This window comes from Leguminivora glycinivorella, chromosome 6 (genome assembly GCF_023078275.1).
Source record: "Leguminivora glycinivorella isolate SPB_JAAS2020 chromosome 6, LegGlyc_1.1, whole genome shotgun sequence".
In the NCBI taxonomy this organism is placed as follows: Eukaryota; Metazoa; Arthropoda; class Insecta; order Lepidoptera; family Tortricidae; genus Leguminivora; species Leguminivora glycinivorella.
The window spans coordinates 24,630,587-24,649,494 of NC_062976.1; the positions used below are offsets into that span (position 1 = coordinate 24,630,587).

General features: G+C 39.0%; 1 protein-coding gene across 1 annotated transcript in view; it reads right to left on the reverse strand.

The window, feature by feature from the left end:
* Positions 1-18,908, reverse strand: part of LOC125226809 (nephrin) — a 790,592-nt gene that overhangs the window by 110,671 nt on the left and 661,013 nt on the right. The window contains exons 9-11 of the mRNA XM_048130914.1: positions 8,673-8,832; positions 3,584-3,788; positions 2,029-2,132 (exon numbers count right to left, since the gene is read on the reverse strand). Of these exons, the coding sequence (XP_047986871.1) occupies positions 2,029-2,132; positions 3,584-3,788; positions 8,673-8,832 (469 nt within the window). The remainder of the gene's footprint in view (positions 1-2,028; positions 2,133-3,583; positions 3,789-8,672; positions 8,833-18,908) is intronic.

The window sequence follows — 18,908 nt, forward strand, 5'->3', positions numbered from 1 at the left end:
GCGACAATCACGCGTCAAGTAGCGTGAATTATCAGTACCCCTACTCCATACTAGGTGGCAACAGTATCTCTTCTGCCAAAAATGTAATATTAGTACAGTTTACAACTTATATTACAAGCAGAAGGAATTGAAAACAGAATACTGATTAATACTATTGAAATATTATTTAGCTAAAAATTGGTGAGCATTGGGTTCCCTCTATTTGGCATAACTTTAATTGTCCGAAACGATTTTCGCATAACAGACTTCGCATAATCGATTTTCGCCGAATGTTAATTTGGCAGAAAACTTATTTGTCATAATCGAAAATAATACGAATAACACATTGTCCGAAAATAAGTTCGCATAATTCTGTTTACGCCGATTGTTTTTATGAATAAAATTAATTCGCATAATTGTATTTTGCATATTTCTTAAAATCAGAATATCCACCCATACTAAATGCTGTTAAGAGAGTCGGTTTGGTTAGGTTAGAACTGTGACCTCAACAAATAAAACATTTTGTCAAGAATTTCGGTTAGGTTAGGTTAGAACTCCAACATTAATATAGTAGTATTACCTATGATAAAAATTCTGCGTAGTAAATTTCCACTAAACCATGTTATGCAGAAATAATTTATGCATAAAAACCATTCGGCGAATAACCTTTATGCATGAAATATATTCGGACAAACAAAAATATGCCTAGACAAATTATGCGTAACTATACTATGCCATAACAGATTATGCGAAAGGTGAATTATGCCAATATAGATTATGCCAAAAAGAATTCTCGATTGTAAAATTATGCCAAAACAAGGGGAACCGTGAGCATTAGACTCTTCGTTCGTCGCGACATCTATTGACAAATAGCAGTACAGGCCCCGTAGCCGAATGGCATTTCTCCGACGCCAAACGAAAGCGATACGCCGCTGGCTCTGTCGCGCCAATACGCAAGCGCGATAGAGATAGATATCTACTAGCGCTTCGTTTCGTGAGCGTTTCGTGAGCGATTGTGCCATTCGGCTAGCCACCCTGATAATTTACGCTAGTTGACGCGTGATTGACGCGTGATTGTCGCTAGTTGTCACTTAAGAGGATACGGTAGCGAAAATGCTAAAATGGAAAGGAGCCCCCCTTTCAACTTGGAAATTTTAGTTAAATATACAAGTGTTATTAGCTAGATTTATCGAGAAAAAATTGTCCATTAAGAACAACTCAGTCAAAAGATATTTTAAAAAAATCTTTAAAATCGAGGTTACGCTCTCGACTCTTTCCTCCTTCAAAACTTAATCAATCGGAACGAAATTTGAGAATCTGAATAACAATGAAATAATCTATGTCGGACCGTTTAGTTTTTTTGGTCAATTGTTACCAATCTTGAGTATCACACCTTTTTTGCGCCACAATGAAAAAGGCCGTTTTTGGAATTTTTTGATTGGCTCTAGAATCTTTAAAAAGCAGAATATCAAAAAAATCAAAACGGTCCGACACAGATAAAAATAATAACAATCTGTGTTGAAAAAAATCATTGCTCTATCTTCAAAAACCAGGGAGGAAATAGTCGAGAGCGTTTGTATGGAGAATTGACCCCTACCGTATCGTCTTAACTATGCCTATACAAATAACTCGCATTTACTGATGTATGGAGTTACAACTCTACCCTTTCTTTATGAATTCAACTGACAACATTTTAAGAATTGGTAAGACTTACACTAAACACCTATTTTCCTCTCACAGTCGTAGGATCAGTTTTTCACATACACACACGTTAGAATGTATCACAGAGACTAATCGTTAAAATGGCAAATGATAGATAGCTCAGCATAACAGGCTTCAGGTAGTTCTTTATGAATGCTCGATGCTGCTTTTCTCCTGACGATGAGTTGAAAATTGTGTGGCAAGGCAGTCAATTGACATTGGTTATTTTTTGCGCTCCGATGGATTGTAATCATGTTGTTTTATCACTTTTCCTCTCATTCCCAGTCATTTTCCCTTCAGCAAAAATGCAGTCTACGATCGTTAGATGACAGTGAACGATAGTCTTACCGGCTGCCACCATTTGGAAGACACAGGGCGCGAGCTGAGAGCCCACCTCGTTGGACGCCGAGCAGGACAGTGTGCCGTAATCCAAGTCCGCCACTGGCGTATATCTGTACAGAAAAGGTTTTATTCCATTTTAACACAGTGTAAACATTTTAGTAATGAAACTACTATAATTCTGGTATGGTGGTTAAACAGTGCGTCTTAAAAACTACATGCGCTTGGAACTACAGATTCCAAAAAATCATTCTAAAAATAAAGTATGGCACAGAGAGATACTCAAAAGGCACGAGAATTTGTGCGAAGATGTGGATTGTGGGTAGGTTGTGATTATGATTAATATGCATGTGGGTAAGAATGAAAATAAAGAGTGAGTCTTGATCTGAGCACGTAGTAGTTTAATTGACGCGTTTACATGGCGCAATTGGTAGGAAACGAACCTACGCTCCCAAAGGGTAGCGCTACCGTTAGACGTATACCGGTCGGCAGCTACATCTATAGTTTCCCCTGAGTTGTTGAGTTTCCACTTGAACACAGCCGCCGGTGGGTTTTCGTCGACTTCGCAAACGATGACTACTACAGTCTCACCACTGACCGCTCCGACTACTGAGACTCCAGAGGCATGAACAATTCACCCAAAGAAGATAATATTGAGGACTTACTTGAGACGGGTGCGCCAAAGTTGATATAAAATTGTTATATAGATTATTGGTAGTCCGAAAATGTTTCTCATACAGTTTTACATTATAACGATCATTATTTATAACAATTTTATGTTAATAACTATCGTAACTTCGAATGACTTATGTTCATAATGTCATTCATCATAAATACGTTTTACACTAATGTTTATGTTTATATACTTATTGATCATAACGATTGCGAGTAATATAATTTATCGTTATATTATTGTTAACAGAACAGACATCACATGTGACAGTCCAATTAGGTGCGGCGACGAGCGTAGCGAGGAGGAGCGTGTTAGGTTGACCGTGAGCGAACCAGAAACGACTTTTAATGTAAATTGTATATGTCACTGTAAAAGCTTCAAGCGCGCTTCTATAAATGGCACAAGTTTTTCATAGAACTTCCCCAAAACTTTTTAAATAATTTTATGATGAATGATTTTCTTAAACACAAAATTATGAATGTTATTAAATATTTGTATAGAATTTATGATTAAAAATTTTCGACTAAATGATTATTATGAACAGTGATAGTAGTACTATTGATAATAATGAAACAAAATTATGATGAGTTAAATTATGAGAAATGATCATTCGGAGCACAAATCGGTATAAACAATAATTTTATAACAAATAATTTTATATGAGCCAATATGGACCCACTTGAGACTACTAGCGCTGCCGTTGGACGTATACCGGTCGGCAGCCACGTCTATGGTTTCCCCCGAGTTGTTGAACTTCCACTTGAACAAAGCTGCCGGTGGGTCCGCGTCGACTCCGCACACGATGACTACGGCTTCACACTTCACAGTTCTTACTACAGAGACTTCAGAGGCATAATGAAGCCTCTAAGGACGTAAATATTGAGGACTTACTTGAGACTACTAGCGCTGCCGTTGGACGTATACCGGTCGGCAGCCACGTCTATGGTTTCCCCCGAGTTGTTAAACTTCCACTTGAACACAGCTGCCGGTGGGTCCGCGTCGACTTCGCACACGATGACTACGGCCTCGCCTCGAGCCGCTCCGACTACTGCGACGCCAGAAGGCGAACCGGCACCGGTCCGGCATGACGGTGCATCTGAGGACAAGAAAACATTGAGGATTTGGTTTGGCAATCAAACTGAATGGAATTTTATAGTAGAAATTGACAATCAGGTTACTCTATTTGATGGTCGGCCTTAATAGAAACTAAAATTACTTTTAATCTGGGTGATAGCATGTAAGAAATTATAATAATCATGGCTTATTCCATTGCGGAATATGTTTCCTAGGAAGTACGCATGGGTCTGATAGAAAAATACATTTTTTTAAGGTGATCGGTATAATACCTAATATTAACGTACTTCAGCTAAATCTACGAGCGGTATATAGATTATTTCTTGAAAAAAAAATAATTTTATTTGAACTATAAAAGGACCTACGATGTTATTACTTAATCTTCAAAAATGTCAAAATAAAATTGAACTTTTATATGATGGGATAGGTGTTTTTACTTCAGTGCAGCCAAAATGTCGGAAACAGGAACTTTTTTCCTACTTTCACCGCGTAAATGGCAATTTTTTTTGAAATTTCATTTATAATCCGTAAACCTCCCGGGATTTTAATACATGTCGAAACAGATCCGGAGTTACGAGAATTACTGTTTTGGTACTAATCACGATAATTAAAACAGAAAAAGCCTGGGTTTCTAGTACCCTAATTAGTATTTCGCCGAATCACGAATCCTCTTACGTGTTTTAAGCATAATATTTTTCTCATAAGTACCTACCCTAAATTTTAAGTTTGGTAAATATTATACATACAAATTCAAACTGTATTATTAGATTGATCTTGACTACAGTGAAAATATAACAAAATAAATGAAGCAAATTAAATATGCTCAATCAATATTAGCAATGTACGAGTAACCACGAATAAATGTCTGACAGTAATTACAGTAGGTATATTGGCACAGACGCACAAATAAAGTTAAGAAAACAAAAAATATTGGGTTGGTAAGAAAGTAATGAGTGAATCATAACCAATATTGTAATTTTTATTTAATTTATTATTTTAATCATTTATCAAAAATATAACGGCCTTCGTTATCTACTACTTGTCTCCATCGTTCTGGTAAAGAATGAATAGCATCGGCGAAGAAGTTCTTAGGTTTAGATTCAAAAAACTCAGCTATGTACTGTCGTAGATGGGCTTGATCATCGAACTTTTTTTCATTCAAGGCATTGCTTAGCGATCTGAACAATGCGTAATCCGTAGGTGCCAAGTCTGGAGAGTACGGTGGATGAGGTATCACTTTCCAACCTAGCTCCAATAGCTTTAGCCGAGTCACTTTTGCAATGTGTGGGCGAGCATTGTCGTATAAGAAAAAAACTTTAGCATGCTGTGGACGATTCTGACAGATTTTTTGGTTTAAATTTTCAAGCTGATTACAGTATACTGATGCGGTAACAGTCATTCCACTTGGTAGGAGTTCCCAGTGAATAATACCATGAATATCCCACCAAACGGACAGCATAACTTTTTTCGGTTGAGGCTCTGTTTTTGGTGCCTCTATTCCTTTTTCGTTTGGAGCTAGCCACTGACGTTTGCGTGTGTGATTTATATATAAGACCCATTTTCCATCTCCAGTGATAAGATGGTCCAACCAGTTGAATGTGCGGCGAAAAGACAGAAGTTGTATGCAGATATCGGCACGGCGGTTTAGTTGATCTCTATCAAGTTCGTGCGGTATCCAAACACTGTATTTGTAGTTTTTTCCCAACTCGTGTAAATGTGTTTCTATGGTGACATGAGAGCAGCCTAACTCGGTAGCAAGAGTACGACTCGTTAGCCTCGGATCTCCTTCAATTAAGGTTTTTAATTTGGCTACATCAATCTTCACTGGTCGACCAGACTTAGGTTGATCTGATAATGAAAAGTCGCCACTACGAAACCGCTGGAACCATCGTTTCGTCGTGGCCTCAGACACAACTTCAGGAGCAACATGCTGACATATATTACGCACTGCTTCGGCGGCTGAATGGCCAGACTGAAATTCATATAGTAAGCAATGCCTTACATGCACTTTTAATTCGTCCATTTTCTTCCTTATATTAGCTCGGCGACAGCTAGTGAATGACTGACGAGAAACTGTGCGACTCGCCCTTTATATACTTTCGACCATAGAAGATTCTAGAACTCTCTCAAAAATTTTATGTGGAATTCAATCGATCGCTCATTACTTTCTTACCAACCCAATAACTATTACTCAGAATTCAAATGTTTGGATAAACGTCAAAGTGACGAGCGTCCCTAGAATTCGTATAACGCTCCATCGGTCTTTGAAAATCATCACCCTAAGGCCTGATTTAGACGGCGTGCGAACTCGCATGCGATTTTAGTTACATTGCGGGCTGTTGAGGGTACATACAATTTTGCACAGCCATCAAATACCGCAATGTAATAAAACTCGTATACGAGTTCTCGTACCGTCTAAATGGGCCCTAATACAAGCCACCAAGCGCCTGCAATTGTACTCCTTTTGAAGACTGGGGCCGGGCGGTCCCGACTTGCAGACTTTGATCAAGTACGAGCGCTCGACACATGCAGTGATAAATTAATCGCGATTAACATCAGCCCGTCCCACTCACCGTATTTTACTTCATTGTAAGGAATCAATTCCCCCAGTTTAAATGTCGGCATCATTACCAAGTTGCGTCTAATAAACGCGTTCTCGACATCACTTGGGTGTGATCAAAGCGAAGATATTCAAATTACGAGAAGCGCTCAAAGAAGCTCATTGTACGGACGTATTACGTTCGAAACAAAACATTCCTCTGTTTTGAAGACAGCGTTTGAGGAGCCGGGTCAGTCACGTAGCCCGATCGCTGAAAGTGAATAGTGGCACTGTGTGTGCATTCTTCACGGCACGTGTCACGCGAGTAATGTAATAAGAAAAATAGCGTATTTACTATTATTGCCATTAATGTTTGGTTACGAATTTTGTCACCAAAGTACCGTATAAGGGCTGCCTGAGTTTCCAATTTTTATTTGCCAACAATTCTGTTTTTTTTTAACGAGTGACTCCATGTTTAGACAACATGACTGTGTCGGTAAACTCTCCAGAGAATTATGTATACAGTTACAGGCTGTTTAAAACAAATGTACTCTCGCATATATTCGTTCAAAAGATATATGTAGTAAGAACAGAAACGCCTTAACGTATAAAACAGGTTTTTTTGTGGATACGAGGTTGATCCCATGGTAAATGTTGCTCAGATCGGATATGATCTACTACTTACTATGCACATTAACATTTATACAGATATAAACAACCTTTAGTGAGATTTGTCTCCTCATTTGAGTCTCATGTTGTGTGCATTTGGAGAGCTCTTACTTATTTTATTCCGTCACAAAGGTTGCGAGGCATTCACGTACCCTACATGTCGCATCGCGCCTGGCTGACTTTGTGACATGAGGAAAAAATCTTGCCTTGAAGTCGAGCGGCATTGTTTTATCGACGCCTTTAAAATTGACGCCAGGCATAAATCGTGTTCGGCGTCGCGTCATAATTGTACTTGTACTGTTGCGTGTCAACATCACACAAAAAAGCCAACACAGTTTGATAATAAAATATAAATCACAGAAATGACCGCCTCGATACCCCGACGAACTTTCCTGAAACAATTTAAAATGCAAAAGAAGCCGACGATTGTTACAATTAATTTGAAGATCTCATTCAATATTGATGCAAGGTCAGAACGGCCGTTGGCAAGTCTACATATTAAATTGTAACTGAGCGCGATGGGTGAGCGGGTCGGGAAGTACGGAAAACTATGGCCACCGCTAATTGCCTTTAGAAGCAAGCGCCGAGCGCTCACTTTGTTGTTGACCCAAATTCTAACAGCTACGAATTTCACACGAAAATGCGTAGATGTCGAAATTGATTCAAGTATGTTGATATACCCTTAACGGTTCAAGAATTTATCCCAAAATTGTTAGAGAAATCGAAGTCAAACATTCCAAATTGAGGGTCCTTCGAAATATGCAAATCGGTAGTCTCAGTGCTCACTAATTGTATGTAGGACACGGCACCCTTTTACATGAGCGCGCGGAAACTTTCCCTCGCAATAGAAAGTAATTAAAGGGCAATAAGTAGCCGTAAAGAGTGCACGGGACGCGGCGATGCGATAAAAACGGCCCGTAATGGCCAATCGTCTCTCCGAGTAACTTCATTACAAAACAATTCGCCGAGCAACAACAATTTATTACCGCATCCCGCGTAATGCGCCATTAAATGTGCCATCTTGTTGTGACGGTACACACCTGCGACGACTCTTATTTAATTTATAACCATTTCTTTTCGGTGCTCAATCACCGCTGCCAAATCCGCTTTCTAATTGACCATTGTTTAGAAATCCTTTCAGATACTTTAAGCGGCGGCAGGTACAATTTCAAGTCTTTCCCCACCGATTGCTCTATTGTTAATTATGAGTCGCCTGAAATGTTGAGCGTGTCGGGCGCGCGAACGATCGCTTAATTCGAATAAAAAAGGCAAGAACTCCATTTAGTCTTAAATCGCTAAGCAACGAAGTCGAGTCGTTGTTTTCTTTCAGACGGCAAACGTCGGGGAAAAACAATTAGAGGAAAGTTTGCCGGAGGCGTTTCTGGGTGTGGGGGAGACGTAAGTTAGAATCTGGGTTGCAAAAAGCCGTATGCGATTATAGTAGTCATGTGGAGATAGGGCTTTTTGGCTTAAGGTTAGTGATAGAGGCCCGCGCCACGTGGCCCGCGAGGCGCTACACTGCGGTTGGTGCGATTAATGAATTGGGCGCATTTGAGCGACTCAGCGCTGAACGGTAATGAGCGCTGCTCACGAGTTAAGGATGGCTCATATTACGCCGATGTCTTTTTGCGTTGAGTCCGTGCTACACTGGCACTTTTTGCAATATGAATTTTGGTATTTACTTAGTAGTGTACTCACATTTGACTCGAAAGTGCAGCTCATTGGAAACGGTCTCGCCCTCCGCGTTGAGCGCGGAGCAAGCATACCGCCCTGAAGAGTGCCGCGTGACCTTTTGCAGTACGAGGCTCTGGTTGCTGTGGAACACGCGCGCTGACGCGTTGTGGGCTAACGGCCGATCCTGGGGACAAAAGAGTTTGATCAGAAGGTGGTTCCGTTTTTACGACCACAGACATGATTAGATTGAAATGGACATGATCGTAAAAACAGGCTCAAACTAGAGTGCTGCGCCCGGAACCGCACAAAGTGGATAAAAGGATACAGGGTAGCGGATGCTGGTACAGAAACTTAACAAACATAACGACAATATGTCCTTGCATATTTCAGAAAATCTTTATATCCACTGTTTAATTGTTTATATCCAACTTTTCTTTGTGTGGTCCAAATAAATTCACATATTGATTGCTATATTGTGATAGTAGATTAGATATGTATATACATACTTATGTTTTTACATCCTATAATTTATCCAAATTATTAAAATAAATGAACCTCAATAAGTATCAATCAATTAAGCCTTAATCGTTTCCATCTGTTGTACCTAAAATATTCTAGACATTAAACGAAAACAAACGCAGCGCTGAAAATATTACTACATTAAGAGTCAGCACTCATCGCAAATGAAACCACGCCCGACCATTTAGAATCAAATTACTTCGTACAGTGTTAAATAAAAACCTAAACGTCCTTATAAAAGGGGAGTGATTACTAGTACAAAAGGCCCTCCCATTATTTTCTCTCCCGGACCCACTTCAATGGACAATAAAGGTAGTCGTTATATTCTGAAAAATATTACTCCTTTCTTGACAAAAGGTTTTGGACATGCACGCGCGGCCCTAGCGAGAGCTCCTAGATAAACAACTGAATACGTAATTCGGACAATATAAACAAACGGGACCTGCATACAGTGATAATAACCTAACCACAAAATTAAAATTTTGAAAAACCCCCGACCGCGGCATAGTGGACCGATTTTCATGAAACATGGCTAAGAACACTCCCGACTAACTCAGCTTTCAAACAAACAAAACTAAATCGAAATCGGTTCATCCGTTCGGGAGCTACGGTGCCACAGACAGACACACACACAGACAAACAGACAGACAGACAGACAGACAGACAGACAGACAGACAGACACGTCAAACTTATAACACCCCGTCGTTTTTGCGTCGGGGGTTAAAAAAAGGATAAACTGTTTTTATGTTGGGTTCAAAAATAAAGTGCTTGTGAAGGCGACCCGGAATCAATCAAGTTTCCAATTTTAGCACGTGCTGTCGAAGAACTCACAATCACAGATTAATTTATATCGTATTTTTTCGATATTAACAAATTTATTCAACCCTTTTATAGGGGTTTTATTACTAAAATCACACACCTACCTATCAGATTCAGAAACAATGCGTGTTCATCACATGGAAAAATTCAATGTCCTTTTATCGGCATTCGAAGCTAGGCCCCTATGCTTCACTAGTACCTCTCTAGAGAACTAGACCGGCCATCTATCATACTTCTTAAAGAAAAAAAAAGATGTACATACCTATTTGATAAACTAATGCAGATTTATCTACATATAGAAACACACTGTGACTGTTCACTGCTTCTATATTCCTTGTTAGTTAAACTTTGGCGATATTAACGAGCAACCATTTCCAGGAAGAGGAGCATGTACTTTCCACGACCAAAGGACTCAAAGCCAACTAACTACAGCTGGTATTTAATAAAACGCTTCCGCATTGGCCGTTTCTGTAGATCCAGAAGGCCGATTCAGGTTTCACAGTTCGCATGGTTCTGATCTTACTTTAATACGTATTTGAAGATCGCTCACGCTAATTTATGCATGTAAATACACCAAATTCTATGAAATAAATGCGTGTTGTTTGCTTGTATCACCAAAATTACCATCAAGTGTGTTCTTGTCCAAACCAGAACTGATTTTGAAATAAGAACCAACTACCAGTTCTGTTCATGCAATTTCTGTTCCGTCGCATGAAATTCTATAGCCACTTATGTGGTTTGTTTGAATACGCACGCCAATATTGGACGTGAAGGGGGGAGGGGGTAACGTACATGACACTGCCTTAACGAAGGATACGAAATTTAATTTCTACTAATGAAGTCGCACGATGCAAACAGAAAGCGTTTACGCTCAATGACGCCGTTGTTTCGAGGAGGAAAGAAAATTGAAACGTTTTAAAGCCGGAGAAAGGCGGGCATTAAAATTAAAAATACATCACCGTTTCCGCTTTGTTCTTAATCGTCGGAGAAATATCGGAAAATTGTGATTTCTGGTTAAGACTGGGAAAGTTAAATATATGTATGAATTCTTCCACACGAAGGTAAAAGTTTTAGAATGGACATTGGCAACGTGCTTGAAGGAGTGGCGCTGATTGTTTCGTAAATATGAACATGTCAAACATTAACGCTAGCGGCGGCCGTTGAATCTAATTTGATCAACTTTTCTACCTTGGTCAATTATCTGTATTGACTACATACGTAGACTTTGTAAGTACTGTGTGTGTCTATATTATGTGTTGTACGTTAAGCATTCCAAGTGAGAAGGTGTGCTCATTAAAAACAGAAGATGGCCGAAGGCACCATCCCTAAACAATTAGCGCGCCGGACCTTTTTTAACGAGAGCTTGTCAGCCCGAACCCCGAATAAAACATTAACACAAATGAGAAACAATCGTGCCCGCTATTACAGCAATGCCCCAGAATCTCTTAAAAATTTAACGCTCGTAAAAATAAACAAATATCGCCGAGTGCCGACGGTAAAGCTGCTAAGCAAATGTCATTAATGTTAAATCGCTACTTCTGCATGTGTACTAACTGCTCTCGACTCTGAAAGAGGCGAAAATCGGGTAGGGCACACATACATAGCTGAGTATTTGCTAGAGCTGTACTAGATTTTGAAGTGAAAGATATTTTCAAAGGTGGATTTAGTGACACTGATTTCTTTTTTTTTTTAATTTGTGAAAGCCAACAAACAAAAAAATTAAAGGAGATCGGAGGGTCTACACAATTTGTCAGGTGATTATTGCCAATACCTTTATTGAAGTTTTAATTGCTTTTTCAACCAATGACAATTAAGAGCTATCTTTTGCTACCTCAGAACAAACAATTAGCAAATGCTAAGACTATACTTTAAATGTGCACTGACTGTTTGACTGACTGTAAAAAAGTCTTGGTCACAGCAGCAAAACCAAAGAGGCGCCAAATCTCTGGTGTGTACGCATAATTGGTTACTTTAAAATACGACAAAATCTTGGTCATGGCACCAAAATAATGACTACTATTTAAAACGATGTTCATAAATATAGAAATAAAATATGTATACTGGACTTTTATGACTTTTTTTATCACAATATCGCTTTAATAATTATAATTTGGGCGACTTGGTAAAAGACTATCTTTTAGATTTTGAATTAGATTTGGAAATAGTTCATGAACCCAAGGCTAGAATGGTTTTACTCGTACTATAAGCAATCAAAAGCTTAGACTGGTCACTGTACTAGAATCGTTCGAATTGTCAGCCGGCGTAGCCGAATGGCAATCGTCGACGCTAGACGCCGACAGAAATGCAATCTCGCTCTGTCACGCCAATACGCAAGAGCGATAGCGATAGATAGCTACGAAACAGATATTATAGTGAGAATTTGTGCATTTGGATACGTACCCAGTACAGGCACAGCAAGCGACAGCTTTAATGGGACACGGCAGAGCATTAATTAGAGATTTGGCGGCGCTCTGATTAGTCGCTTGCGACCGGCCAGGTGACGCGCGGCTTAACTGAACCTTGTTCACGCGTAATAGCTGTCCTGCTCTGTGTTTAAGCGACGATTGCTCTCTTCAGGTACTGTTGTCTAGATTTCAGATAAATACCCATAGAATATTCCTGTGCTTTTTAAAACTATTTCAAAACACCACCAAATAATAACAGTCCAAAACTAAGATTTTATTTCTAGTTTGATTCTAGATAAAGAGTGTTATTAAAGTAAAGCTACAATTTTGGTGCCGTGACCAGGATGGATGAATAAAAGTACAAGAAGCCTATTTTTGATATATGTAATGCCTTACTAACTGCTAAACAGAAGCAGCAGTACATGAATTGACAGCTTTAACGGGACACGGCAGATCATTAATTAGAGATTTGGCTGTGCTCTGATCATTCTTCTTCCTTTCACAACAAATTACCAAACACCACTAAACTTCATTTTCTAGTAGTGTCGGAGCTAAATATTTTGGTGGAACCTTTTTTCCTACCAACGAAACATGCTAACACGTGAACGTAACATTTTTTATCGTAAAAACATGTCAGTATGTCAATATCAGTGCGAACAAGCTCTAAGTATTATCACTTCCGTGTTGATGGCATGGTCAGCACGCATGAAACCAATCCCCACTGAAAGGATCGAATCAAACCCCATTATGACGCGTCTCAGCAATCGCGAGACGGAAATGGCCCCCATTAACGAATAAAGAGAGAATTTTCCACCTGATAACCCCGCTTGTTCTGTTGTTATTGGATTCCGTATGAGTTTCTTTGAGATCGTAAAACAAATCATTATTTTACTCATGCTTCTTATTTGGAGAGCGTTCTCCGTTGGCGCGGAACTAACTTGCCTATATTACTTGCTTGTTTACTTATTTGTTTTCCGAGAACATGTACCGGAATATTGTTTTTGCTTTCGTGACCGTGAAAGTAAGTTTTGGTTACTGGTATTTTTTTATATTATTAAATTACTTACAAACTACTCAAGAAACAAAGAAAGGTACGTAGGAATACCAAATAAGGCGTGTTTAATTAGATGGATGAAGTGTGAACAGTTCGCACCGCTAACAGGTAATCTAAGGTAGGTAGCATCTGTAGGTACTATAGTGTAGGCACTAAAAAGATTTTTATGACTTTACTGATTTAAAATACTTTATAAACAATTAAAAAGATTGCTAACGGAAATAATCACAATATTTGCGTGCATTTAAGAAAAATAGTACAGCACAGAAATAATGCGTACCCTGCCTCAGTCACAAGTAAATTAGAAATTTTCTAATGTTACAAAGAATTTAGAGGATTCTAAAGTCACCATTATCCGATCCAAAACTATCCCAATGCGACCTTCAAAATATACTCGCAGGCCTAAATAAACACTAAGCGATAACACACACTGCATGTAATGACAAACTGAGAAAAACAGATTACTAGTGTATATTTCTCCCTTTTTCTCTTTCAAGTAACTCAACGTGGCCTTCAAAACACTCCACGAGCTCACCGCCTTTAATGGGCTGTTGTTTTTGTATTACTTATGTGTAAGGTCGGGTACAGGGGTCACGGGTATCACGGTCGATCGGAAATTGGGCTGATTGGATGCCAGATTCATTCCAACTGCTAGATATTATGAGATTTGGTGAAAACTCTGCTGTTTCGTGCTGCTTCTGCTGTTTCTAAATCGATATTTGCAATAGCATGTTTCTGGACTACAAGGAATTTGAGTTGTTTAAAATCTCTAACTATTTCATAATAATTTCATTTGCAGCATCATGACCGGCCTTAATACTTAATTCTTGATTCTCTTGTTCAATAAAAAAAAATGAAATCATTACGTACTACACTAAACCGGTATAAGTGGGCTCTTCAATAATTTTAAAGATTTTTTACATTAAGTGTATTTTTTACATGAACTTTTAAATTCTTGCAATAACTATAAAATTGAAATTTTTTAGACTTCAAAAATCAGTAAGTACATTTCGTAGACATCAAAAATCAGTAAGCGGAAAGCGCACTGCATGTAATGAAACATCAAGAAAAACTAATTTGTATTGCATATTACGTAGGTACTCCCTCAATTTTCAGATTCCCAGAGATTATCAGGAAGAAATTATTCACAATATGTTTGTTTGCGTCTGACTTTCCGAAATTGTATTCTTTGACTGTATGGTTTATTCAAATATTTAAAGAGTTTGCTGTCCATCTAAGATCACGTTACACTGGACAATCTGAGACTAAAGTCTCTCACAGTGGCTAAACCAATAGGAACGGTTGCTTTTCAGGGCCGTTTGGCAAAGGAACTCCTTGGAACACCGAACTTTCCAGATTTTAAGAAAACATTCCGTTACTTGATTTATCAAATCTTTGGGAAATTAAACACGGTACTGAATCAACTAGAACAATTTAATTTGTAAAGCGGCTTACGAATGTTACATTGTAAACGATTTGAATCACAATAAGTTCCGTGGCGAAGCTATTAATTATTAAAATATTCGTGGAACCGCTTTTTACTTTATTGTCATTGTAGAATTTCAAGCTAACATGTTTGTTTACATTGTAGCTGAAAAGGTCATTCGATTAACAGTTTGTTTTTCATTTGGACTTTTTGTGTACTCAGAATCACGGGATTTTTAAAGAATAAAAAAGTATCCGGAGTTTTTTTCTGTTATATGTACTTTCTTCCTACACATATTTTTACATCATAGTGTTTCATTCGAATCAAATGTGTTTGTAACTGTATGTCAAATGTTTTTTTTTTCACATTTTTGCAGGCCTTTCATAATTTACTTCGCTTTTTCTTTGGTCAAAATCTTGACGTCGTGATACTTTTTGCCGGCCACCCTTCATGTTGTTGCCCTCTTTTTGCATCGCAAGGTCTATTGTTACTTCCAACACACCCAGTGAAGAACACTCCCTCTTAACTAAAGCTATTCATTGTCTAGCTACATGTTTTATCCCAAAAATGGATTGGAAAACTCAAAGTAGCAATGACATGTATTTCGTTTTTGCGAAGAGCATAATTCTCAACTGTTGAAATTCTTTTGATCTCTTTGTAGTTTGACAGGTGATGGATGACTGATGATGGTTCATACGATGCATTTTGACTACAACTAGGACTCACATTATATTAATAATCGTTCAGAAGTCGTCACCATTTAATATAACCATATTTCACAATAGCTTCACTTCATAGCTCGTTAATCCGTTAATCGTTAATTAACGAAGTTAATATTTCGATTAACGGATCAACCTTTAAGTTAACTTTAAAAAATGTTAACGGACTCGTTAACTTCCGTTAAATTTCTCCGAGTCCGTTAATCGTTAATCCAACACGGCACGCGCCAGTTGCGCCGCGAAAAACACGTTATAAACGCTATTATAAAAGCCCGAAGTACGGCAAATCATAAGATGTACCGGTAAATCCTAGGTTTTACCGATTCCGATCGCTAAAAGCCCGAAATATTACTTAAATAAATCTTGTTCACGTCGCTTCGCTTTCACCAACGGTGATTCGGTGAATTCTAGGTTTTACCATGGCCACGGTACTGGTGTCAGAGCAGCAAATTAGAGCCCAATTTACGACCACATTAACATCCGTGGCAGAACTCCCCTTGCCTCTGCACCGCCCCGATAATTACCACCATCATCGCGCTTCCGCCTTCTGTGCTCTTGCAGCTCTCCTGACACAGCTCTCGGCAGTAGCTCAGGTCACAGCCTTCCATATGCAGCCAAGAATTCTCTCTAGACACGCAGGTGCAGCTGTGTATGATGATCGGGTAACTTTGCCAACCCCAACAGGAAGTGACCATGACAGGGAATACCCTACAGTAAAATTCATGTTTTTACGCGTTAACGGATTATCGATTAACTTTAACTTACGTTAATTTTGTTGAAATGTATCGCTTTAACGATTAACGAAGTTAACTTTTTAAGTAACGGATTAAAGATTATCGAAGTTAACTATTTGATTAACGGTGCCCAGCTATGCTTAACTTAGACTATGAGATTTAAAATAGACGTAGACAGCACATTTCACAGAGAACCGACGTAAATATGCACAAATCGGATAAGACAGAGTTGTAAGCGATGCACAAAATGCACTCGTCGACGCATTGTTTGAAGTTCAACACGCCAGAGCTGATAGGAGGCGACTTTGTCGGGACTGTTCAGGGTACGTAGCCAAATGCACAAGCGCTTACGATAAGATAATATCGCAGCCAGTCTGCGTTTCGATCGGCGTCTAGTGTCAACTATTATCATTTTGGCTAGACAGGCTGTTCAGAGTACAGCCAGCAACAAAGGTGTGAAAGTATAGGTATAAGTTCTGTTGCCTGTGTGGTGACGGGTTAAGAATTTCACCACCCCCCCTTCTTCCCGTGGGTGTCGTAGAAGGTGACATATGGGTTAAATTGTGGTGTAGGCGAGAGATTTTTTTAAATATCACATTTCATAAAACGTGCCAAAAAAAAGAATTGCTCGCTTACGCTTTGTAACCTTATCGTAGCTAGTTCTCCCTACCGCTTTTCTGTAGTGGCGCGACTGAGACAGACTGAGTTTCGATTCCATCGCCTCGTGGCGTCAACGATTGCCACTTAGGCTAGGTCAGCTATAAAGGAAAGCCTATGTAACACGTTCTCAATGAAGAACCTATGGGACGAATATTAGATCTAAATACGATTTTCAACAAATATGTAATTTTACTTAAACACATGCTTGTTTCAAGAAACGTCGGTCGACGTTAGCCAATAAATAACGTAACTTTTTTAACATCGCAAAGTAATTTAAAATACCCTCGCTACTACTACTACTGCATATTTAGATATGTATGTGTGTATATATTTAACGTATTTAATTGACACTATTTATTCACGATGTCCGCAACCAGTATGCTGTCCCGCACACCTCGCTGGCTCCGCAGAAAACCAGCGCCGTTGACACGCCTGTCGTGTCAGCTGCATTGCTGAGTGGAGACCATTTCGGCCTCTCATTTCTACTTCTACTGTTTTGTTTTAAGTCTTTGTATTTCTATTTCTGATGTTTGTAGTGATGTATTGGCAGTATTGGCTGAATAAATGAATTCTATTCTATTCTATTCTATTAAATAAGTAGATTGTGATTATGCCTGAAATTACCAACAAATTATGAACCTTTCTTGCTATCCTCACACAAATCCAAGTTCACAAAGTCGCGGGCAACGGATAGTCTTAAATAATTGGTAATATCCCCTCCAAGTGTTACGGCACAATTCTAATTAATATTCGTACCTATTACATTTTAGAGAGCGCGGAACCGAGATAGCGAGGCCCTAACAATCAAACTCCGGAAGCGATTTAACTAAAGGGATCCGCAGAAATATGATTCGACATCAGCCGGGATGCAGCTGAGTAATTGGGAGGATTACAATACATAAATTCAAAGCAAAATGGCGGTCGAGACGAGAAATTTATGCGGCGTCTTATTATTTTGACAGCTCATTCGAGGGTAGTTAATAATGAGAGGTCTGGGGGAGATGTTTGTTCGCGTAATTGATGATGGACATTTACAGTCAGATTCTGGCTGGAATTAAAAATTAAATCCGACGTGTCCGATATTAAAAAAGTTAGCGAAGTGTACGCCCGAACAAGGGTTAACGCGATAAAATGTTTCGCTGGAATTTGTTACAGTGCTCGACGTAAATCCGATTCGAGGGCTATTCGCTCCAAGCGTACAATGAGCGACACAAGTATCGTGAGCAAAAGTTGCATTCTATTCGCCAGAAAGTTCGTTTAGGGTATGTCACGTGGTGACTTCGGTTGCTGGATGTATAGCGGAACAACCGAGTCTGTAACGGAGCCTAAAGTTGCTGAATTGCATGGTGAGTTGAATGCGCTGCCTAATTTGAACACGAGTACCAGACGTACGTCTTTTAGAGATAAATGCCGTGTGTACCATGCTTTTGATGATAAATAGGATATTTTGCGAATTACTTTCCGATTGAAATTTATCGAAATTGGAGGATGCCTGGAGGCTGAACCGAACTGCCGAATTGGGTTCTCAAGTCTAAAAAATGTACCTTAATTGGATTGAATAGATGGTTACATTTAGCACCTGAAATTGAACCACCAAAGCAGCTGGCTGACTGTTTCCAAGAACCACTGTCATGTTTGTTTGTAAAATTAACAATCACGTAATTAAATACTCTGAAGCTACAGTAGAAATTTTAATAATGGTTTAGAATATAGAATACAAAGGGGTCTTACGGTCAATTTTGAACTTTAAAATCATGAAGTCCTGTTTCATATTCGCTTCGCTGTGAATGCGACTGCAGAGTAAGCCCTTAACAGAAAGCTAGCTTAAAGCAATGTCTCCCAGAGACCAGCAAAGTCAAAGCAAAACGGAACACTATTCCAGGAACATATTTCATAATAAAGTGGTCACGGCGCCTCATTACT